Here is a 25,172-nt window from a genome sequence, read left to right on the forward strand (position 1 = left end):
GTGGGCAAACTAAGCACGGCAAAAAAATATGAAACAAGATTCTAGACGCGGAGAATGAAAATGAGCAAATGCGCACTGGAAGATGTCAGCAAAGCGAGTAACAATTTGTCAAAGTTGCCGACTTTAATCTCTTGTAATGGGCGGCACTCTCCTACTTCTGCCCCCACAGCCCCCTGCCCACCATTAGGAGGAAATCTTAAAGCCACAATCTGCAAAGCCGCATTAACAACTTTGGCCCAAACAGCCCACGAGACGAGAATCCACAAAATCCACACGTGTGTAGGCGGCTATTTCGTTGGGAAGATTGTCGCTTTCCGTAGCTGGAGTAAAACGCTTGGCCTCAAGGTTAATGCCGGCTTTTGTCTAGTGCAAATTCAATAAGCAAATGCGCAGATGAATAAAATTTATAGACAAATGAAATGGCAGCCATTTAAAGTCGGGCAAATAGACAAAGTAAAGTGCCGATGGAGAAATTGAATTTGGCTTGTCCATTAAAATAAAGACGCGCACAAGTGCCAGACACAAAATGGAGATTCCATGCCCATCCACTTCCAAAAAAAAAAAAAAGAGAGAAGGACGTGCTGTGCATTCCACGAACGTTGCATAACACTCGCAATACACACGAAAAAATTGGGCTGGGGAATCGTGGAGTATAAATCGGTATAGGCGCAGTTACATAAGAACTTTTGCGTTGGCGCCGACGAGAGCAATTTAGGCCTGTCTGCCACCCACTTCTCCCGCCCAGCTACTCCCCATTTTCAAGGACCTTTACTGCAGTGACAGAGAGCTGGGTCTCTCTCGCTTTTCCCCACCATTTCTCCCCCACTTTTCCTGTCTGCCGCTGTCTCTCTGATTCCCCCAAAAGGGAATGCATAGGATATTGGCAAGAGCGAAGAAAAAGGGCAAAAGGGAGTGCTGAAAAAGTGAAAAAGGAAACTTGCGACACGTGTCTCCTTGCTTTTGTGGCTGTACTGAGAGAAAAGAGATACTCATTTCAATTGGGTCAGAAAGGTAATTGGAATTCATGAATAGCGCCAGCACGTAATGGCAATAAAAATATTTTCGCTTTAAATAGCGCTCTTATCGTTTCATTTCAGTTTTGTCAACCGCATTTCAACTCAATTTAAATTTAAGGTAAACTAAATACTTATATAAATAGTAACAAATGATTATTTTTTTTTATTAGCAGAAGGAACCAAAGTTAGTAATAACTCAATGACGCCATGTGGCCTACATATAGGCAACAAAATATTTTGGTTATAAATTGGAATATTTTGGTTATCTTTATTAAACTGTTAAATATTTTTTGCCAAGTGCAGTTTAGTAACAGACATGCCCACCCACTTTCCCGCCCATCGGCAGTTGCAAAACTTTTTCTTTTCTTCTTCTTTCCTTGTCTTTCCTTGCCTTTCCTTTCCTCTCCTTTCCCACCCGTATTCTCCGGTTTTCCTTCCCCTCTCTGGTTTTCTAGCGAAGGGTAAGTACTTACGGGTACAGAATGTTCCGGCTCGGTTGGCAAAAGTGTTGTTGTAACTGTTGCTGCGGCTGTCGATGCTGTTGCGGCTGCTGCTGGTGTTGTTGCTGCTGCTGCAGCGGAGGCGGCGGTGGCGGCTATAGCTGTCTGATCCGCTGCTGTGGAGCCCGATGTTGGTGGTGTGGTTGCCAGTGGCAGGGCCAGAGCCGAATTGGTTTCCAGTCCAAGCCCGATCCCGATCCCGATGCCAGTCCCGATCCCAGATGACAGCACCGCGTTGTTGTTGCTGCGCCGTCGTTGCGACGAGCGACGTTTGTGCCGTATCCTTCGCGTTGTTGCCGCTTCTAAAGCTGCTGCGGATGTGACTGCTGCTCCTGCTGATGCAGATGTCGCTGCTGCTGCTGCCGCTAGTGTTGCTGCTAGTGCAGCTGTTGCGTTGGCCGAGCGGCGCAGGGCAATCGCGGCCACCAACACACTGCCACAGGCCAGGCACACGGATAAACTAATGGCGATTAGCAACAAGCGACCTAAAACGATTGCCAAGCGGAATATAAATATTAGTTGGTCGTCTTTCATGTGCATTTATCGGCTGTTCATATACATATGCGGTGAATAAGTAAGCAGTAATCTCAAGCTTTTCTTTAAGACTAACATTCACTCTCTCTGGAAATAAGTTATAACCAACAAATAAGAAATATTTAAATTCTTCTTTAGGTTTCATTTTATTTGAACTCGACTCTTTTTATCTTGAATTTGTAATTTACTTCATAAATATATGCCATAAAGCCTAATATTTGTGCATAATCACCAGTCAAAAGTTATTTATTTTATGCAAGGAGAACCTGTAATTGCATTTCCTTCAACTTTTTCCGCAACACTCGATCACCCATTCACTCTCTTGTAACTACACAATTTGTTTTTAATTTTCGGCTTGTTTGTTGTACAATTTAAATAACTTATTCCCACTCACGAACGCTTTTAATTACTATAAATAAACGAAACAAAACGAATGCGGCCCACAGCACCGACCAAATAACAATGAAAGAGCAGCGAAATGTAAAAAAAGAGCAAACGACGTGCAACTTTCGTATTTTGTATTCCGTAGATACCGATACCCGCACGTATTCCAATCCGTATCTACAAGGTGCGCGCCGTTCTCGGCTCTCTCGATGATTTCGCCCTGTGGTAAGACCCCGTGCAATGTCTACGTCTACGGACGGATGGCCAGCGGACACGGCGTAAGGCGTACGGCTACAGCTATATGTGTGTACATATGCGTCTAGACTAGATAGCAGACGACTTAAGTGATACAAGCACACATGCGCGATCGGGGCGCAGGGGTGCGAGCGAGCCAGCAAATGTAGGCGGACAGCAGTTCGATAAAAAAACCCCATTGAAGGGATTGATTGGCACGTTAGGTACCCTGTAAGTGGGGAAGTGGGTTCATGGTGCACATGGAGGCCATCAAGTGTTTCATAACCAAGAAGATACTTTACAAATTGTTGCTTTGGAACCGAGTAGGCTTGATTTCAAGTAATGTGATTCGCCCAAGATATACGCAGAACGTAGAAGAATAATCCAATTTGCGATCCTTGTGCCGATACGAAATACGTAATACGAATGCTACTTTGGTAAATGTACAGGCTTTCAGCGCCAAAGCGCCTCAGCATTTAGGACTACTCTTAAATCCGGAACGCTTCAATTAGTAATGGGTATTACATAGACGATATCGTACGGCCAGACGTTACTACTGATAGAATGGCAGACAGACGGAGGCCACCCGTCGCGGTCGCAGACCCTGTAACAGAGCAAACTCACGGATACAGATACCGAGACTCGAATACCAGCACAGATACAGATACTCGCCGCGACTGAGATACAGATACATGCGAAAAGCTTGCGCAACAAGATTTTACAACTACGTATAGTGGAATATATCATGACGATCCGTCTGATATACGTGTACAAAAACCAACAGCAATCCGCAGCGCAATTTCATCAAGGCGAAAATGACGCAGCTATGTAAACGTCGCTATCTCTGTCTCTCGCTAATCAACGATCGGTGGGTGAATGAAAACATAAATGCTTGGATATCATTAATTTATGATCTCCGATGGATGGAGGGGTGGAGGGGTGGATGGGTGGAAAAGAGAAAATGTACACAAGCCGAAAGCGAGCAGACATGAACGAATTATTCACAAAATTCCAGACTGGAGTTAATCAACTGAAATTAAAATGTAGCTACTGCGAACTACGTAGAGGAGAGGCACAAAACAACCCAGCCAACCAATTAAAATATGTCAACAATTTCTATGACTCTTTCTCCGTCTGTCTGTCTGACTGTCTGGCGTCAACCCAAGCGAGACAGACAACAAGCAACTAAAAAAAAGAAAACTAATATTAACAGGTAGGTACAACAACAAGTGGCACTTTAGACTTTTGCGCATTCCCAGCCGCTGTCACTCGGATTCAACTGTCTCAGGTGACTCAACCTGGCTGGCAGTCATTTGCTTTCGGTCTGCCTTTTATGGCTTTTGTTTTCAGATAATTATTTTGCCAGCTCAGCTACCCTGTACCGCGCAGAGCGTGACAAAAGCTGATATGTACGGTTACTTTGGGCTATAATACAACTTTAAATCCGAATAATTCCACCATTCAGAGTGGGATTTAGTAATTGGCTTGCAAATGCAATTATTTCCTATCATTCAGAGAAATGTTGTGGCTTAATACTTCCATATCCTCAGACATTAAGCACAATTCAATATTTAATAAGTACCCTTATAATAATTATATTTACAAGTTTGGAACATTCTTGGTAGGTTTCCATTTCACTAACCATTCCAATCGTAAAAGTTTATCGATTTTAGAACTAGTCGGCGCTTTAAGTCCGGTTTCATTAGACAAAAAAAAGGTACTAGCTCATTTGATCACTCCACAGTCTGATCATTATTTTGTGTTTTTAATTGTGCTGCTCGTTTCAGCTTGTTGCAATTATTTTTATCGCAGGTGAAATGATTGAGCACGTCTGGGGACTTCGTTTACGTCTGGAGCCGCCGCACAAACATGAATATGGAATGTACATGTATAAAGCTAGACAAATCACCTGATACCCTAGGAAACCGGGACGGCGAAAGAGAAAGGAATACCTGGCAACAGTTCAACTGTCCGCCCGGATTCCATTCGATTGAACCTCTGACGCACGTGTGGTCGCCAACTATTGAAAAAGTGCTAAAATAATGGAGCGAACACAGATTCAATATTTGAATTGATCACACCAGACGCAAATCGGCGAATGCCAGACCTCGGATCCCATACATCCCATACAAATACACCTCGCACCCGGCCAAACCACATCAAATCAAAGCAAATCAGACCAACCAGACCAGACAGATCAGACAGTTGGCTAACACTTTCAGCGATCCAAACGACTTTCGTGGCTATTTTTATGGTGGAACGGACATTGAACGGACAGTGGGCAAGCTTACAATTCGTGGGGGAACTTGTTTCGATCTCTCTCCTAATTCGTGTGACTAGCTAGGTTCCTTGACCGCCGAAGATATAATCAAGTCTGTATAATCAAGAGACAGTCCTTTTCCTTTTTATTTCGATGTCACCACGGTGACAATTGCACTTGATTAAGTGCGCGATTTGAGCCGCGAACGAAGATCACTTTCGATCAACTCTCTTCTTGCTCTGGCGCACAACAAAAGTTATTAATTCAATGATTATGATCACCGCGCTAATGACAGTCAAGTGCAGCACTTGATCCCACCTCCTCCCATAGAGAAAAGTGCCGAAAAACATTCGGAGGCAATGCCATTGACACCTTGATTGGATGTCAAGGTTGTGCGAGGATCATCGCATTCTCGCCGGGTGTATAAACTAACTAAGGCCATTATCATAAGCTTCAGCAATCATAATACATTGAGGTGACATTGAACTTGAAAAATCCAGTTGAATGGTGTGCCTTTGTTGTTTGAAGTTCAGTTTAGATTTTCTCGGTATCGCGTGTGATATTTTGATGCAATTTAGGCGCGATTTATGGCATTGGATTAAAAGGGATTGCTAGCGCCTTGCTTTTCAGCTTTTTTTTAGAATTCAACATTAGCAAACTAGGTCTTACGATTTATACACTATTTCATAATACTTCCCAATCTAGAAAACAAATTCTGTTTATGAACAAATGGAAAACTTTATATTTGCATTTTTTTTGAGAATGAACTCGTAAAAGTAGAACTAGTCGGCGCAATCAAAACAGGTTTCAAACCTAAACGTAAACAATAATACTATCATAAACTTTTTCGGTCTGACTTTGAACCAAATTCTATTGCAATTTTAGAATTCGACGTCTTGTTTATTATTCAGTTTAGCCTTGGTGCGAAAGGGATTTACACTCTATATAGGAAGTGGATTCAGCAGCAGCAGCAGCATCATCAGCTGACGTCAGCTTCGTCTGCAATTGGATTTCTATTTATTTTTATTTCTGCTGACTTGTTTTTTTTTGGCAACAATTTTTGTCTAGTTTGTGCAAAATATTACAATGTTGTCTGGCGCAGAAGATGAAAAGTCGGAATGCCTGCTACCGTCAGCGTTTTACCCCTTCTTTTTTTCAATTCCTCTGTGAGAGGCCAACCCTTTTTCTGTGATTCTGATTTTATTTTTTTTGTTTGCAGCTAGACTGCGCACGGCAACAGACGGAGAAAAAAAGCTGGGAAAACGAGAGGCAGTGGCAGGGAATGCAAATGAATGAGCTAAATGCAAAGAAGCAAACGCAGAGGGAAAAATACAAATAAAATAAAAACTGAAATAAACCGCAGACAGAGAGAACAGCGACGTCGACCTCGCCCAGCCAGCAGCGCTTTTCCCATAATCATGATGAAAATGGTAATGATGTTGATGATGACGATGATGAGGATGTCGTTTGACCTTTAAGCGAAGCGAGTGCATTCCATCAACGGCAACCTGGCGCGGAGAATCCCATTTTGATCTTATTTTTTCGCAACCTTTTAAGCAACCACCGCTTTCTTTTGCTACTGGGTGTATGTGTACTTCATATTTTTGCATCATAATTCGCAAACGCATTTAATTAATGGGGAATCACGTGGTAAACATTGTGCAAACACCTCGTATGCGCAATAATTCAGCGGTTACGTATACGCAGCGTATCGCATTTGGTGTGTTTGCTATTTCATCATCTTTCTCGTAGCGACGACTTGATAATAGAGTAGGCAAATTCTTGATGCATTAGGTGTTGCGCTTTAGTAACAGGATCGACTGTTTAACATGCAATTTTTCCAGCCTTGGCTTTTTAAGGAACATCATCAGAGAGTAACATGCTAAATACTTCCTAAATTGTGACATTTTTTAAAGTGCTTTCATTGCTACTCTCTTGATCCTACTTAGACAATTTACGCATTTTTCTGTGCTTTTCTATACTTTGCCTAAGTATCCAACCACACTCAACCTCCTGCACTTTGCGGCTCCTTTATGCTGGTTGCCCAGTCTTATTGCAACATTGTGTCATACTTTTTGTTGATTCTGTCTTTCTGTTTACTTGCCGATTGGTTTTTTCCCCATTTGGACTTGACGTTGGCTTCAGCTCCACTTCCCCATCGTCCGATACCCCAGAAATTTATATTGATGTCGACTTTTGTTCTGTTTGCCTGGCCACTGCAGATGACGATGGTGATGGCGATGGCGATGGGGATGGCTCCCTGGCTGGCAAATATTGACAGAGGCTTCGAAATATTACGCAAAAAGGGAAGTGAGATTCACATGCTTAAATGGCCACGCTCTTGTCCATTCTATATTCTAGTTTTTTTCTGTCTTATGCACTATGGACGTCTTCATTTTTCCCCCGGTTCGCTTGCGGCCAATGACTCATTGACCTGGTTTAGGTTCCCTATGTCTAGAATTTGCAGTTCTCCAGCGCTGCTTACCCCATATAACTGGGTCAGTGGGCGTGTCGAAAGGGGGCGGTGGATGGCTCTCAGACCGAAAAATCTAGTTCATGTATGGACGAAGGGGGGGCCGTGACGAAGTGGGGTCTGCCACTTTTTTCTCAATTTTCGTGGGCCCTTTTTCGCGAACAATAGAAAATTGTATATCCTCAAGTAGCAAATTTTCCACCACCACGGGTAAAGTGTGTCAACTGCTGGCGCTGTACAGCACTGTCTGCGCTCCAGTTTCTTCGGCTCGGATGATTTTCCAGCTCAGAATGATATATGGCAGTTAGCTGGGCGTATACGTAATCCCATCGATTACTCATACGCCACGGGTCACAGCGCCAAGGAATTGCGTTGTTGCATTACAGCAATTGTCTGCAGATAAGCAAAGCCATTTCAATTAATTTCTTCTTCGTATTTATAGAGCTGTTATCACAAGTTTAAAACTCTCTCTTTAGTATACCAATCAATCAATCAGTCGACCGTCATCGTTCTGTCATCGTGATGGTCACTGCTATTTACTCGCCGCTTTTATTTATGATACCTTTTTTTTCGCATTTTTGCCATATTTAGCTTTTATCTATCGCCTATCACAAAGTTGAGGCGTGCAAATTGATATCAGGGCGTGTGGCTAATTTATAATTTTCAACCATCGTACGTTTATATAAAAGTGTCGGTTCAGTTTCCGATTCTGGCCAAACAAAATGATTAGTGAAAGCCTATTAATGGTTTTTAAATAATATTAATTGATTGATTAGTCGCCATTTTGTGGGATCCCATATGCCTTCACGCTTATATACGAATGCCGGGCATCAATGGGTGCATTTGTATGCCAGATTAGTTGGCCACGAAACAATATAGCTCATTAATCACTGTTGGTAATCACCAGTTCTCGTCTGGAATGCTTTTAAAATTGAGTTCTGTTCGCCATGATTCAGTGGCAGACGAGGAACGATTAATTGTACGTTTGCCGAAAATTGCCGACAATTATGTAGTCTGGCTATTGTATTCCCAAATGTTTTGCTGTTCTAGAAACTATGTGCGTGAACACAGCAAACATGGATTTTATCAAGTGAATTAGCAAGCTTTTACCACTGGGTTTGTAATTATGCCCGGGCAAAGTGCTCGCGGCAATCGATTTTTCTTACAAGTAAATAAGCAAATGAGACGGAGGTAGTCTGAGTAGAAAGGGATGGGGCGAGGTGAGAGGAAAGAGACAGGGAGATTGGCGCGACAAGCGTCGGCGCTTCCGCTTTGAAGTCACTCTCCTGCCATTGCCAATGTAATCCAAGTCGTTTTGCCCAAACTCGGCAGCACTTGAAAGATGAAAGCCGAGAATGGTGTTTGCCACACAGCAAGAAAAAACAATCCACTGCAACTAACATTGTCGCACCATTTCGCTAAAATGGGTTATTTTGTTCAAAGCATTATTTCGGTTGGTATTCTAAGATGTTTCAGATGTTTCGTGCCAAATGAGGTAGGAAACTATTTGTGCTCAACTACTTATTTCACAGTATCTTTCAGAGGTTTGGTTGCAAAAAGGCGTTCAGAGATCGCGGCAATCAAGGCGGCGTCTTGGAATTTCGATGTATCTATGCTAATTGCATTTCATTGAAATTAATGTTGCCGCGTCCAACTTCGAGCAGGGTCAACTCATTTATAACCGAGGAAGGAGAGGCGCATATAGGAAGGCGGGTAGTTAATCTGTCCAAATGTTGCAAGACCATAAATTTCTCGGTAAGCCAAAAAGGCAAACAAACGGACAACAAAAGTTAAAATGCCAGACGCCGACACTGCCGACAGAAACAAATTTATATATGTACGAGTATATACGAGTATGTATATTTAGTTGTCTTGTTGTCGCTCTGTTTTTTAATTGTATATCCCTAGACTCATTGCACAGGCAAAGAACAACAAAGGCATTTGACAATGTTTTCAAATTTATTTTTAAATGAATTTCTGCTTCGCTTTTGTTTTATTTGTTGTTTCTAGCATGACGCGACAATTTGTCTGTCTATTTTTACCAATATCTCCTCCGTCTGTCTATCTGGCCGCCTTACTCTTTGGCGCGGTCGGAAAATTGGGTCCGACATTTCGGCTGAACAAAATAACATTTTTTCGGTATATATACATATATATAAGCCTATATATATGAGCGCACACCCCCCTTTCGGCCACCTCAGAGATCATTCATCTGCACAACAGCGCAAACAAAAAGGAGAAATGTTTTTCGAGGCCTACATGAGACAGCCAGACATAAAAATACATTTTTGCGGAATTTTATTTTGATTTTTTATGAGTAGAAAAAGAGGAGAAAGAGTAAATAGAAAGAGAGGCCGCCGCTTTTTGTTGTCAAATTTGAATTTCAAATTTCAACATTTCGGCTGTTAGTTTCGCCTTTGGGCCCACAGCACGTGGAATTATTCGGTGTGACAGGGGCCTCGATCCCCCGATCCCCGATACCCCGACTTCTCCGCCTCCCGCCTCCACCTCCACCTCCCCCTGTCGCCTGTCTACGGGCATTATCAGCAGACATATAGTTGGTTCCATTTGTAATCGCTCATTGATTCAGAATTCAGAATTCCGAGTTCCCACTGCACGTGTGCGTTTCCATTGCGATTCCATATCGATTCGCGATGGAAGCAGACATTAAAACTCACACACATTATACTCGAATGTATGGCCGGTGGGTATTAACTGAACTATGACGCCATGGGGCGATTGTAAATGGGTTTTTAGCGCTTTTGTGTCGGCGCTTTGAAGGGATTTCCTTTCCAGGAAAACTATGGTGGGCCTTAATTGCTGTCTGGCTGAAAAACTAAACCTCATGTGCCCCCAGACAGAAATAATCTTACGTAATATCAGGCGGAAGATAAATATTTGACCTACATTTTCGAGGGGTGCAGCGCGGTGAAGAGGGGTTGAAGCAGGGTGTGTGCGCGCGTGTGTGTGTGCTTGTGTGTGTGTGTGCGAGGACCCGAAAACATTCAAGCAGGAAGTTTCAGCAGGACACAGACACACGCGAAACGCAAATAAATCATTGATGAAGCCAACACACACACACACACACACATCTGCACTTGGGGAGCTTCAAGTCACGGGTTCGTGCCTCACGAAAATGTAGGCCACAGGCAGCCAGTGGCCCTAAGCTCAACTCGGGGGGCGTGGTCGCTGGGCGGTTGCCAAGCCAAAAATAAATGTACACACAGAAAAAAATGCAATACTGTGGAAATTGGACTTATATTGGATTTTGATTACTTTTGTTCATTAATATTTTTACCACTTTTGTTTTACCATTTTCAGCGTTGATTATGATTGTTTTGCTATTTAAATGTTATAGTAAAGAGGTGTACGAAACTTGAAGGTAAATGAATAATTGCCAAATTTTTCTTTTTATTTATATGTATTTTTAACTCGTACCTTCTTTGAAAAATACTGGTATTTAGATTATAGTGTCCGTTAAATTGATTACCTAATGGCATTCCCCGTTTTTAACTGTGTGAGAAACCCAAGAATGTTGCCTAAGTCATGGGAGTCTGCTGATTGTCGAGACAAATTTCCAAGAAGCGAAAGAGTTTTTGTCGCTTTTTTTATTTCTTTTCTTCGACTATCGCGCTATTGTGTGGCTTATTTAGCAGCGGACGGAGCGGGGGGAGCATTAGTCAAGTGTATGGGCCTTTGCTGCACAGAGTCGATCTGCCCCAATGGCTCCACACAGCGATAGCCAGCTTCCGTTTCATTTCTAGGCCTCGACTCGCCTTTTTATGGCCTTATCAGGTGGCCCCTCTCCCGAGCTCCACCCCTTTGCGACCGGCATCCGCTGCTGTCTGGCTGACTGCTCACCATGCCATATACTATATGTGCTATACTATACCATACCCTCTACTGACCACACACCAGCGAACGGAGCGAGTGGCATGACGTGGCACAAGTCAGGGTCGGATAAGTAATCGGATACTTCTCTGGCCCAGACATGTTCCACTCGCAGATTCAGCTGAGTTTTGTAGAAGGATATTATTCCCCTAAACTTCATGATATTAAATATTAGTGGTTTTCTTCCCCTATCCTCACTCCATGGAAATCTCATCTAAATGGTGCTGCGAAACAAGGCTTTAAGTTTGCTCCCAAATTCATGGCTAGCTACTGAATTTAATAAAGAACATTATGTAAGAATATATGGCTAGCTACTGAATTTAATAAAGAACATTATGTAAGAATATAATGTTGTGTAAGAATAGAATATTAAGTAAGAATAAAATATTATGTAATAAAATATTATGTAAGAACAAAATATTATGTAAGAATAGACTGTTATGTAAATTTAAAGGAAATTTCAATTGAAATTTAAAAATACCTAAAAATACCGATATTAGAGACAAGTTGAATTTCATCACAGTTTTATTTACTACTTTTAGGGTCGTTTTGGGAATTTCCACTTATCCATATGCTAATTCTTTAATAAAAGAGATTGTGATCATTCAATTTACAATCAGAAAAATGAAATTTGTTGATTATTAGGAACAATCTGATCTGAACATTTTTTGGCTCTCCAACTTGGCTTCCACTTTCCATACTTGCAATTCATTGTTACGTACACAAGGACAGATAGTACATATACTCGCATGGTAAATCTATTTAGGGAGCCTCCCCCATCGGTTAAAAATCCATTATCTCTCTGCAGCTTAGTTCAATTTCACTTTTAAATCACCCTTTTTATTCTATAATACGAGTACTTGTTGACTAATCTGGTCTGCCTTTTTTGCTTTTTCTCTATCGCTAGCCCTGCGAATCTCCTAATCTGAACTTTTCAGCTGGATTCTTGGGACGCCTTCAAACGTCTTCAAATCAGGCAAAGACCGCATGTCAATCGATTAGCGATTTCGCCGCTTGTCTGTCCAGTTTTGGAATATCATGTGTTTGTTGTTCCTGCGCAAATCTCAAATCTCGATTTGTTGTATACGTATTTTTGAATGAACAAAGCTGATAAGATGGTGGGAATGAATGTGTGTAGACATTAGACAAAAGAAAGCCCCAAATTCCAGATATTCGGTGAACCTTCATTTTTTGTTTCTCATACAGAAACTAACAGAAATTAGCATTTATTAGCTGATGGCGTTGAGTGAAAATGTATGCATGCGCAAAAGTATCGCGTCTGGCGGATATCACAAAAGTTGAAGTCAGATAGGAAAGAAGACAAAACGCAGATCAAAATATACAACTATACAAATGTCTATAGGAAAGTCGCCAACGAAAACAATGGAAAGACGACAAATGGCGAAAGGAGGCGAATAAACGAATTCGAAAAGTAGTAACAACAATCGCAGAAACAGTAAAATCGAAGCGAAATAAAACAGCAAATTTCAGACTTCGACCCAGACAACTGGCCGATTCCGATTGGAATGAACTGATGACTATATATGGGGCTCTCAGCCGCTGTGTGTGTAAGTAAACTTGATTATGAACTCCAATGATTCGCTCGGTTTGGAGGGTATCAATGGCTGTGAGTCGGGTATGCCTAACTGGGCATTGGATTAGTCAAGTTGGGTGTTAAAGTTACATTTTAGTTGAGGGTTTCAGTATACCCACTCTCTATTTGTTAAGTGACTTGTATGATTTTCAAAGAAGATATGGCTTTTAAGAGAATGGTTCTCATTCATGCTAAATAAACATTTGCAAATTGTTTTGCGTTTCAAAAGATTACGGAAACCTTATAGTTCTGAGCTGCGAGCACTTAAAGCGTTTATAATTTAAAGCGCTCAATAAAACAAATTCTCTCGCGACAATTAGTGATTTTATTTATTATCAACTGAAGGGAGTGAGAGATTGGAAGCCATAACCATAACCACTCGACTATTTCACAAATTTTTGAGGGTCAATCAACGAGCAGCCGGCATTGCCGTCGCAACACGTGATTATCTGGCTGGTCATCTCGGTGGCGATTTCCTTATCGAAGGAACCGGGATCCCTCAATCAGTCGCCGCCCGCCTGCAGCGGGGCTATTCCACCCGATCCCACCCACCTCGTCAGTCGGACTGCTCCACTGCAGCACCATTAATGACCTTGGGGAATGTTGTCGCCCGTAGTTCGTCAGTTGCTGTCCGTTCTCTAATCTCAATGCTCGGTCGCTGTGGTGATGTAGGTGATGTTGCGGTTTTGGTGGTGCACTCGCAGAAACTCGAGTTCAAAAATGTAATTCACAAGAAATACATGGAAAAACAAGGAGTAACAGCAACTTTCACAGCCTAATGAATTCCATAGATACCTTTTCATGTTTCTATATATAGCTGAATAGTAAGAGTGTGCAAATCACATTGATTGCCAATTTCAAAACAGTATCTCTGAAGTATGTCATAGTAAGTCACAGTTATCTGCAATTCCCATTTCCTATTATGAAATTCCCTGGAATTACCAAATTGCTTCGAATTCAAAGAGCTCGCTTCCGGAATTCCATGCATTCGTTTTTCCGAGTGTGCTGTCGCTGCTACTCCGGTGTGTAGTGCTGCTGATTCCGCGGAGGTGGTCATGTGGGTGGCGCGGGAAGCGCTGTTGACGTCGTCCGCCCGTCGGACAGGTGCTCAAGTCCATGGCTTCTATGGGTATCTCTGTTGTTTGTGTGCCTGTGTTGGGGCTTTTATACGAAACGCAAAAAAAACTAGAGAAAAGCGAGAAGAGACGAGAACTCTGGTGATAAGACCAAGACCGGACCGGACCGGCTGCCTGGCTCCACCTTTTCTCACACCGTCCAGAAGCCAAGAAGCGACGCAGAAGCAGGCAGAAGCAGGCAGAAGAACCAGACCAGACGCTAGATAAGCGGCCATGGGGCGTATGAGCGATATATTGCGCGATAGGGACGGCGGTATGGCAAAAACAAAAGACCTTGATTTAGCCCTACAAATGTGTGTGTGCGTCCGTGTCGTCAGCTGTTTAATTAGCTTTCGTTTAATTTTCTGGTCAATCGAGCCGCTGTCGCTGCTTCGTGAGTTTCTCATGAACTTTTAACGAAGCACTTTTGTTTTAGTTTTCGTTTTGGTTTTGGTTTCGCGCAAATTTTTGGCATTTCTGTAAACGACTGGAGGAGGAACTCAAAACATAATAACCATTTTAATGGCCAGCCGTAAAGATGTTCGGAATGTGCCGGCCAAGTGAGTCAAATTTTCCGTGACAACATACGAGGCGTATGCGTAACATTCTTATGCTCTCAGCGGGGAAAACGGGAGAGGGGAAAACCGAAGGTGGGAGGCCATGTGGATGTGTAAAGGTAAGCCAAAGACGACAAAGCAATGGGAACTCTTCTACTTGCACGTGTGTGCGACTGTGGGAATTTCCTACAGTCGGCGCAGATACTTTAGGAGCCATGTCTTTGTCACTCGTACTTAATACCAACCCAAAAGCGAAGTGTGATTTCTGTTTTTTATGTTCTTTTCAACATTAAACGTTTTGACCTACAAATATTGGCAATCTAAAACAAAGCTATGTGCTGCACAGTTCTTATTCCACTCAGAGTTAGTTTCGTAGTTATTTTCCAATCTAATGTTGAAGAGAAGCCAGGCGCTTCTATTAACTTCACCACAGCTGTGTGTAAAAGGCGAAGAGAAAAAACTGAGACTGAGCCACATGTGAGGGTCTGTGTGTCCCTGACTGTTGGTGTGTGTGTGGTGTGCGAGCGCGCGTGTGTGTGTGGCATAGCCAAGAGGCAATGGCAATAGCAATAGCTATAGCTATAGCAATAGCAAAGGAAAAGCAAAAGGCAAGAGCAAAAGCAAAAAAAAACTCAGCTTACGCATGGGTTCATTGAACGGAAGTGATTTGCCTACTGCTGTGCGGCGGAGAGGGAGAGAGAGAGGGGGCGAGCCACCTAGATAGAGAGGGGAGATACTACACGCGACTTTGACTTGGTTTTGTTCGGTTCGGGTTCCTCCATCAAAACTCCATGGCCCGGGCCTTTTGTCTTCACAGCCATATAGCCATAACCATCGTCATAGTCAAAGCCAAAGCCAAAGCCAGAGTCGTAGCCAGAGAAAAGCGAGAACCTTGCGGCTCCGATAGAGCAGAAAAGATAAAGCTCTTCTGGGAAGTTCTTAGCTTTTTTCTTAGCCCAAAACCGTCTTTGCAAGATCTAATCAAAGCTAAGTCAGGCGCTTTGTGTTTCAGGTGAGAAAATCCAGATTTTATGGCGTTCTTCCTAATTAAGCTAGAGATTTTCGTTTTGTTTTGTTAATAACAATGGGACAGAGTATAGGGTTTTCAAAGTCCTAGAGTCATTTGAAACAAACTTGATTTCTTCTGTTAATATAACCCTTGCATTATTGTAATAATAAATAAATGACCAATATTAACTATATCATTGTAAGCATTCAAATTTTGGTGATATCGAGTCACGGCCAAATATTAACTTTCAATTTAGTTAACTTGAGAGAATTTAGCATATTTATTTTATTTCAGCTTTCGAATAAATTTTGGTAAAACCGCATCAGTACAAAGCCCCAAAAGTCTGACAAAGGCACACCCCAATCCACAAATATTTGTTATGTCTTCCTGACCGCCAAACAATAATTATATATTTCTGTCCCGCGGCTAATTTATTACAAGATGCTTTATGACAGCCACAAAAAATATTAAAGGGTCTTAAAAGCATTCAAAACTGCCTTAAAACAAATGTTATACGTGCCACAATACTCTTTTTCTTTGGCGAGGGATGTGATATCTGTCGTCTGGTTGGAAATAGTGAAAAATACCAGCGCTGATTTTAAAATTTATTGCATTTATGTGGACAGTGGACAGTTTTTGACTGGATTTTGTAGCTCTTCCTACGAATTTTTTATTGTTTTTTCTTCTGTTTGCGGTGGTGTGTGAGTGTTGACAGGAAGTCGCCGGAATGCGATTTATAGAGAGCAGATTTCGGATGGAATATGAATAGCTTATAATTAGATAGCGCCTACAGTGCGGCTACCGAATATTGGGCACACTTTGCAGCTCCAAAGTTCAATTACGCTGTGCTTTTATGGCTAATCGGCTTAAAAAAGGTTTTTCCCCAATAAAAAAGTGCTTCGCTCACCTTTTATCGACGAGATACTCGCTTTTATTTCGACTTTTACTTGTGTATTGGCTTTAACTATATTTTTTAGATTACAATTGATTTAGGAATTGCGCTATATTGAGGGCATAAATTTCCTAAATTTGTTTAAACTTGCTGATTTTCATAGACACTTTTTGTGACACTTTTTGGCGAATTTATCTAAGCAACACTTATATACATGGCTTTATTTTCGATTTTAAATTAATTTCCTCCAATTTGTTTATTTGCTGTTATTTTTGTTGAATTTTGTTGATGTTATTTCTGCTTTCTGCTGCTTGTTGTTATTTTTCTGCGGCGATTAGGAATGCTTTGAGTACAGGAACGCTGGCTATGTGTGTGTGTGTTGTGTTGTGTGTGTGTGTGTGTGTGAGTTGAATATGTTGGCTTTGTGTATTTATTTGTTATTTGCTGCTGCTTATTTTGCTTCACTTTGTTTGGATGCTGATTGCTCGATGTAAAAACTGTGGCTGGTTGTCATATTTTGTTGGCGTACTGCTTTTCTGGGTGTTTTCTGCCCGAGTTATAATAATTAGTAGCGCGCACGGAACGAACTGAACCGAAAAGCACGCAAAGTTTCAATGAGCGTAAGCGGAAAAAAACACGACTGGGACTCAATATTCCATTTGATTCCCGGCGTTTCACCTTCACCACACATTGAGAGCGGAACGGGTGCCAACGGAACAACTTTGCTGTTAACTGCATGTTAAACATATGTTAACATATGGTACGTTTTTAACATTAACATTTCTTCTCTTTCCGAATTTCAAGAACTACATTTTTGGCATATTTTCTTCTTCTCTTAAATGTTGTTCTCTTTAACCATTTGTATTTGTTTTGTATTAGTATTTATACGGACAGCTGATTTCCATAACAATAAGATCCCATAAATAAATTAAATAAAATTAATTGTGATCATATAATAATAGTCGAAATGTAAAAAATAAAATGTTATACATATAACATATTAAATAATATTACAAAAATAAATATAAGAAATTAAATTAAAAAAAATTAATACATAAAGCTGCCCAGAAGAGCACCAGTGTGAAAGTGCAAAGTGTAAATTGCAATTTTATAACAAAAACATGAGAGAACGCCGTAGTCGAGATCCCCGGCTATCCCATAATACCCATTAATCAGCTGCGGGAGGATCGAACTATTGAGTATATACATTCCTGATCAGGATAGCTAGTCGAGCCGATCTGTCCGTCTATCTGTCCGTATGAATACTGAGAACCCGGGAATCATAAAAGCTAAGAAGTTAAGATTAATCAGATACTAGAAACGCTGACGCAGCAAACTTAGATCCGAAAACTTCTCCCTCGCACTTCCACCAGTTGAGTAACTGGTATCTGATATTCGAAAAACTCAACTATAGCGTTTTGTCTTTTATTTCATAGCCCACGGTTAAGTAAAAATGGTATTACTTTAAGTTAAATTTTGTAAATTGTTTTGTTTTTTCTTGTATTTTTTTAATATTGTTTTCCTTACAAGATGTTAACATATTGATATTGATTGCCCTTTTATTTTTATATAAATATTTGTTTTTATATTTAGTTTTAATTTTTTTGGTCTACTTTTTTGTTATTTTCGAGTTCAATGGTGCTCGTCGTTGGAATTTATAATTATTTAATTGGGGATATTTTTTTAGGTAGAGCCATTTATGGGCTATCAATTATATGATATAATTTCGCCTTCTATTACGGCTCACAATTTGTATTCGTCTTTCTCATCTTAGTCCACTTGCCACGCTTTTATTTGCTTATAAATATTTATTTCGCTTTTTTGTTGTTAAGCTGAATTTCGGTTAGCTCATTGTCACTCGATTTTTTTGCGGTTTTTCTGTTTGCCGACTTGAGCCGCCGTGCAAAGTCCAAGAAATTAAAGTGTCAGACGGGCGGTCGGGGTGTCGGTGCTGCAGGGGGAGGGGGAGTGGCGCTGACAACCGCACGTTAATTAAATTTATTTATGCAGCTTTATTTCGCCTTTATTTTATTTTTGGTTTGGTTTTATTTTTAATGATATGATTCACATGTGACATTCCTTTGATGATACGCGTTTCGACCTTTTTTTGTGCTCAAATTACTGGGTGATAGTGGGGTATATTTTTTGAATGCACCGCACTTTTAAGTAATACATCTAAAATTAAACAGTAGTCAGCCCTCTGCGAATTGATAATTTAAGTATATTTTTAATTGCTTGATACTTGGAGCAATTACAGAGCATTTACCCATAAGCCCATACGATCTATACTATCTGTTAACCATTTTTTGCTCAGTAACGGGTATCATATAGTTGGGTAACCTCTTTGGCATAACGCTATTTGCAATTTGAGTGATGGAGTTTTGGTTTGCATATTTTATATAGCTCGCTTTTTAAGTACATTTAATTTGGCATTTGCATTAGTTTGCACAGAGCTTTTACTTACTGGCAGTATTTGTAAAAGTATGCATATTAAATATACTCTTCATTCCAATCCAACCAGCACTGGGTACCACATATTGTCTAGATCTGGTGGTTGATTTCCATATTGCTGTGCCAGACATTGTTGCTTTGTTTTAAAATAGAAACTTCAAATATATTAGCATGTCTGCGGATTTGTTATTTTGTTGCTGGCTAGCCGGTTGTTGTTAATCGAATGTGTCGTGTCGCTCGAAGCCCCCCAACCCCCCTAATCCCCCCTAGCCCCCTGCAACACCGCGTTCCGCCCCTGCAACTACAGCACCCCCGCTGCGCACTTTTCAGCCGACTGTCGACAGTCGACGACGGCACAATTGAGACAACTTATCATGAAGTGCTAATTAACATTGTCTGGCCGGGGTCTCTCACGTATGCCAATGTCTGGCGACCTACCTGCGGTTACTAGGAGAAACGCCCACCCGCCCTGCACCGCCGCCCCTCAGCCCCTCACCCCGCCGCTTGCACCACCAGCACCACCGACAGCACCTATAACCCACCCAAGCGAAGTAAAAACCCGCAATTCACCCAAAACTGGCACTTGGTCGCGTCGCTCGTCTGTGTTTGCTTTTTTGGCATACAAAGAAATACACTTTTTTCATTTTATTCCTACCATGAATATTCCCAAAATGCTGGGCAAAATACAAAAAAAAGAATTGTGTACACACACGACGAGACGGAACATTTTTGTTTATGTTGATAATCTAATATGTGCTGACATATCTTCCCTATTTTTTCTCACTTTTTTGTGTTGGTTTTGGTGTTTTTGTGTGGCGGGAAGACGATTTCTGGCTCTCAGGTTGGCGATTTGCGATTTGCGATTTGCGGTGGCAATTCGCCTTCTGTTGACTTTTTGGCGGCTGTTTCGGGCCACCTGGCCGTTTGATTCATTGGATTCATTGGATTGATCGGTTGGATCGCATTGGAGCACATAGAATCGATTGGATCGATGCGATCAAGTGATCGTGCCAAGGCTGTGAGCTGTCTGTCTGCATTTATAAATAAGTGGTGGCAATTAAATAAATAAAATGGATGCATATGTATGCATTTTTAATTGTCAGCCAGCGCCGAGGCGGTGCACGTGTCGTATACGTAATACGAGCTAGGGAACAGCCTTTACACCATTACCTCATGCTCGTGCCCCAGTCGATCGATTAAACTTTGGGCTGCTTGCTGCCCTAAACTATTTGCGAAGCAGAATACGTTTAACTGAAAGCGTTGCAAGTCAAAGAGCAGGAAATTGCAATAGGTAAACCACTTCTCGAACGGGTTAAATGTATCCGTTCGTTGTAACAATTTGTTAGCACACTTTCACTTTATCTGCTCGCCCACCTGACAATCTGCTGATCACCGCATGCACTTGCTGCCTGTCAAATTGGCCAACTTCTAGGAGGCCAAGAGAAGTGGCCTGCTCTTTTATAGGGCTTATATAGGGTATCGCCCACATACGTGCAGTTAGTCATTAACTTGCTATTGTTGTGGCTGGTTGCTGGCAAAAAGACTACTTTTGACTCATTGCGGCTGTTAACAGGGCGACAAGCGAACGCTTCCCATTCTGATTGCGATAGTGAATGTGAATGTGAATGTGAATGTGATTGCCATACCTCAGCTCGTTCAGATTTCTGATTTCAGATGCTGCTGTTTTGGCTTGCTGCGATTGTGATAAGCAGACTGTGGCGAGACAACAAAAGACATCGCAGACCAGTTTGCACTTACTTTACTTGCACCGATGTTGTGATGCCATGTGATGCGATGGGTCTGCTTTTGATATTTTTAGACACCACCAGTCAGCCGCCGCGGCAAAAAAATATATGTAACAAGAAAAGTAAAAAACAAAGCAAATGGCGTTGGCACATCTCACACACAAATCGCATCGCCTCACATGCTGGCCAGACAATGAGTCTAGTCGGGCATCGGTTCAGATACAGATACAGATTCAGATACAGATGCAGATACAGATACAGCGGGGCAGATGCAGATGATGATTGCGAAACACACGACTCTTCACTCAGCTCATTCAAAATGTGCCATAATTGATGATGCATCGATAAGTTTGCACACCGAAAAAAAAGCAGATATGGTAACAAATGATGATTGAATGGCATTTTACCTTCCATCTTTCCCTTGAAATTTGAGTAGTATGCATCCAAAAATGCTTGGGGCTACTAAAATGGTGGGTTTATAGGGTTTTATTATATATATTTTATATTGTTTACATTATATAGTTTATATTATTATCAAAAATGTTTGAAAATACCTATTAACTTATAGCTTCGATACAATATATATTTATATCTATACAAATATATTTCCTCCCGTGCATGCAGTTCGATTTATCAACGGATGCAACAGGTACGAATCCCCAAAAGATTCATCCGCGCTAATGAATTTCCTGCCGCCTTTCTCCGCTCCCAAAGACAGCCGGCTCATTAAGCCCTCCATTGACTGGCTAAAGATGGAACAATGGCCAATACAAAGAGCCCTGTCTCGAATCATAACTCATTGAACTTTTGCCGGCAGCAGCAGCCGCTGAAACATAAAAAGTGTCAATCAGTGACTCTGCTGTGGCAACGATGGCGACGCCTCCAAAGTCCCATTACAATGCCATTTTTATGGACACCGCTGGCGGGGATGCTGCTCCATCTGGAGAGGAGAAGGACAAGCAGCAGCAGACTGCAGCCTCGTAAATGTAGTAATAATAGTCGCCGAGGGCCAACGCCAACGTTTGCTAGTTGCGGTCGAGATTTTCTGGGGGAGATTTTCTTCGCACCAGTGCACTGAGCGAAATAAGGTCTAGAAAAATGAGCCCTTCAATACGGCATTTGGCTTGCTAGTAACTATACATTTTTCAGGGGAAATTTATTAATTCACTCGAATTAATTTTTTCCCTTAAACTTTTAATACGAAAGTGCAGAAGATATGATTAAGAATAATTTAGATATCGCGTGTACGCCTCGTTTACTTGATACATTTTGTAATAATAATTTAATTCTTATAGTTAACTGATTTTATAGTTTTTTGTTTCGTTTTGTTTTGTTTAGTTTAACTATATTCCAAAGAATATCCACACAGGAGATCTGTCAATTTAGCTGGTAAGTAAGGGATTTTCTCGCAGTGTGGTGGTGTGTCGCTCGTCCATTGGTTGGTGTGGAAAACCAAGACATAAATGTCTAACGTATGCTGAGGATGGCTTTTGGAGTTGGCCGGCGAGGCGACAGGTCTATTACCAAAAGCCTGCTAATGACGGGTTATTGCACGCGTTCCCTGAAAGCCCACATTTCCCGGTATCATATGATGGAAACTCGTATATATCCATCTGGGCGAAGAGTGGTATAGGATTTTCAAAGGTCGAAACTAAACACTTTATTAATTTTTTATAGTCGTGAATATAGTATAAATCACTCTACAGTTTAAAGTACTGTAAGCCACTCAAATATCAAGTCACAATAGGTCCTCAACGAATTGAAAACTAACATTCGTGCCATATTGGGGTTTTCCGTAAAATATCCAGTCAATGGCTAGTAAATAATTACCGGTGGGCAGGGGAAGTCGCATGACATCCGTGGTTAAGTACATGTTCCTTACGAGAAGATCACCCTTTAAAATAAATGAATATTACAAGTGAAGGATATAAGCCTTGGAACGACAGACTCACTTTCAAGGGGCAGGTGTGGTTGACATTACTGAAGTTCTTATAAATATTATAAATCATTATGCCTATGGCAGTATAGGGCTTTCGCAGAAACCGACATCCATCGACCTCTGCATTTAGAAGCCACGGCTTATAGCCATTCGCCCTTTGAAACATTTGGTAGTGAACAGTGATATTACTAGTTGGATGGATGAGGGTGGCATTGAAATTGAGCACGACCCTATGGCGATTGATCGCCTTCAATCGGCATTGATTTATGGTAACCCAGCTTTTATTATAGCTGCCACAAATGACATTTGTCAGTTTGAAGACGACTGGACCCTGTATAATAACTCAATGTATTTTATAAACTCAAAATATTTAACTAAACCTACACTGGGTTTTAAGATCATTAAGCACAGAATGGTTGAAATAACGACAATTTTCAGGCCCGACCTCATGATTCAATAACTTTTAATATACTGCCTAGCTTCAAAAGTTTTTATTAATAATGCTAGCCCGTGGTATATTTATACCCGTTACTCGTAGAGCAAAAGGGTATACTAGATTCATTGAAAAGTATGTAACTGGCAGACGGAACTGGCATATAAAGTATATATATTCTTGATCAGGATCAATAACCGAGTCGAACTGGCCATGTCCGTCCGTCTGCCCCCTCGACCCTAGGAACTATAAAAGCTGGAATGTTGAGATTAAGCAAGCAGCTTCCAGAGACACAGACGCAGCTCATATTCGTTTCCAATTGTTGCCACGCCCACTACCGCCCGCTACAGGCCATGTCTGCCACGTCCACACTTTTAAGGAATGTTGCGATATTTTTCCATTTTATTATTAGCCTTGTAAATTTCTATTCCAAAGCCCACAAAAAGCCCACTTAAAACATAGTAACGGGTATCTGGTAGTCGGGGAACTCGACTATAGATATATCTTGTTTTAATTTCGTTTTCAACCAAATTTCAATTTTTATAAAAATAATTTTTAAATATTATTTAAAGCTAAAAAATTTGAAATTACCTAATGATATATTGATTACTGGATGCATTATATCCGATTGCGCATTTCACATTTGCAAGCCACAGTCACAGAATACTGCTATTAAGTCGTTATTTTATAATTCGATTGGTGTTTAAGCAATATATTTGACTTACACTTAATCTGCTTGTCAATAGAAATGTTGCTAGGATAACAACTATTTTCAGCACGTTTGACGTAAACTGGCAGCTTAAATGAATGTAGCAAAATAAATGTTCCAATTAAAAGTACTGTAAACAGCACATTTTCTCAAAACATATAATTTAACCAATGACTAATTGTTCTCATCATTTAGGGCTGAATTGTTTTTTAATACCTATACTGTATGTACATAAACTGTTGGTTTTTAAAGAGATTATTCAAATGGAAAATAATTAACAACCGTTTTGAAGTGTGACGGTCAATAATTTTACCTTTCCCTAAAAGTTACTTCGCCATAATATAAATACACTTTTTTAATTTTTTTTTATCTACCAAACATTTGTAGTTGTGATATTTGTTCTATATTTCATAAAAGTGCTCATAATTTTGTTAATAAAATAAAATCTTTCTTCAGTGCATTGCAATGAGTGCTTAAATTAAATTGAATTTCCAGTAAATGCGTAGGTACATTTTTATATATTTTTTTTAATTTTCAGAATGTAGAACTTTGAACCACAAGCTATGTGTACAAAAACTGAGACTGCTAAGCAGTGTTAATAAAATCAAACTAATAACCCAGAAGATGCAAGGAACAGCTTCCTTTCCACAATAAAATCCAGATGCCACCAGTCAACGGACACAATGAGGTGCTGAAAGTCAAAGGAGTTGTGCCAAATGCTCATTATACAAATTGCACAAGGAGACGAAGGATCCAGTCACGTCACAAAACGCAAACGAGAATGGGTACGGGAACGGGAACGCTAAGAAGTCAGCCAGGCCTCTGGACAAGACACCTTTGGATAGCCGCAGAGACATTGATGGAATGACTGACAGAGCCGGCAATCCTGCGAAAGTCGCACTGAATTCAAATTCAAATGAACCCGCAGCCGGGCGAAAAGAATCTATTAAGATATTATCAGGAGGGGTGAATCAGTGCACAAACCATGCACATTGCCACCGACAATTTGGGTCGGGATGAATCTGCCGAGCAGGAGCGGGCGATGATGACTCGAGGAGGCAGCCCACAATTGCGGCCATTAGTGCGGATCGAGGGGCACGAACAGCGCTCGTCTGGCGCTGGATCCGAATCAGAATTTGAATCTCAGCCTCGGTCTCAGGCTCAGTCGCAGGACGAGAACAAGGACGATGGGATTGGACATGGGTATGGGGATGAGGTTGAGGATGCGGCCGAGTAGGGTAGTCGATGCCAGAGCAACCCTTTTCCTTGTCTCGCCGGCGTGTGTGTGTTTTTTCGTTCGTTTTGTAGACATTTTTCGTATGACAACGACAAATATTTGCCGGATAATATGAATAACAAAGCAGAAGGCAGTGCAGGCGAGAAAAGAGGGCGCAGGGAGGGGGCGTGCGGTGGGCGGTGGGCGGTCGGGCGGTACG

General features: G+C 41.2%; 2 protein-coding genes across 3 annotated transcripts in view; both read right to left on the reverse strand.

The window, feature by feature from the left end:
* Positions 1 to 17,185, reverse strand: part of LOC6544807 (protein arginine N-methyltransferase 1) — a 26,142-nt gene extending 8,957 nt beyond the window's left edge. The window contains exons 1-2 of one of the 2 annotated variants that reach the window (XM_015157530.2): positions 16,475 to 17,185; positions 1,490 to 2,001 (exon numbers count right to left, since the gene is read on the reverse strand). The gene's annotated coding sequence lies outside the window, so the exon portion shown is untranslated. Of the gene's footprint in view, positions 1 to 1,489; positions 2,002 to 2,444; positions 2,538 to 16,474 lie in introns of those variants that run through there. The other variant, XM_026977821.1, reaches the window with a different exon arrangement.
* Positions 17,186 to 22,393: 5,208 nt separating this feature from the next.
* Positions 22,394 to 23,044, reverse strand: LOC6544808. The gene is made up of 3 exons (XM_001973151.1): positions 22,979 to 23,044; positions 22,608 to 22,925; positions 22,394 to 22,549 (listed from the first exon to the last, which is right to left on the reverse strand). Exons 1-3 carry the CDS (start codon positions 23,042 to 23,044, stop codon positions 22,394 to 22,396), a joined length of 540 nt encoding a protein of 179 aa, XP_001973187.1.
* Positions 23,045 to 25,172: the final 2,128 nt, after the last annotated feature.

This window comes from Drosophila erecta, unplaced genomic scaffold (genome assembly GCF_003286155.1).
Source record: "Drosophila erecta strain 14021-0224.00,06,07 unplaced genomic scaffold, DereRS2 tig00000021-arrow-pilon, whole genome shotgun sequence".
Lineage (NCBI taxonomy): Eukaryota > Metazoa > Arthropoda > Insecta > Diptera > Drosophilidae > Drosophila > Drosophila erecta.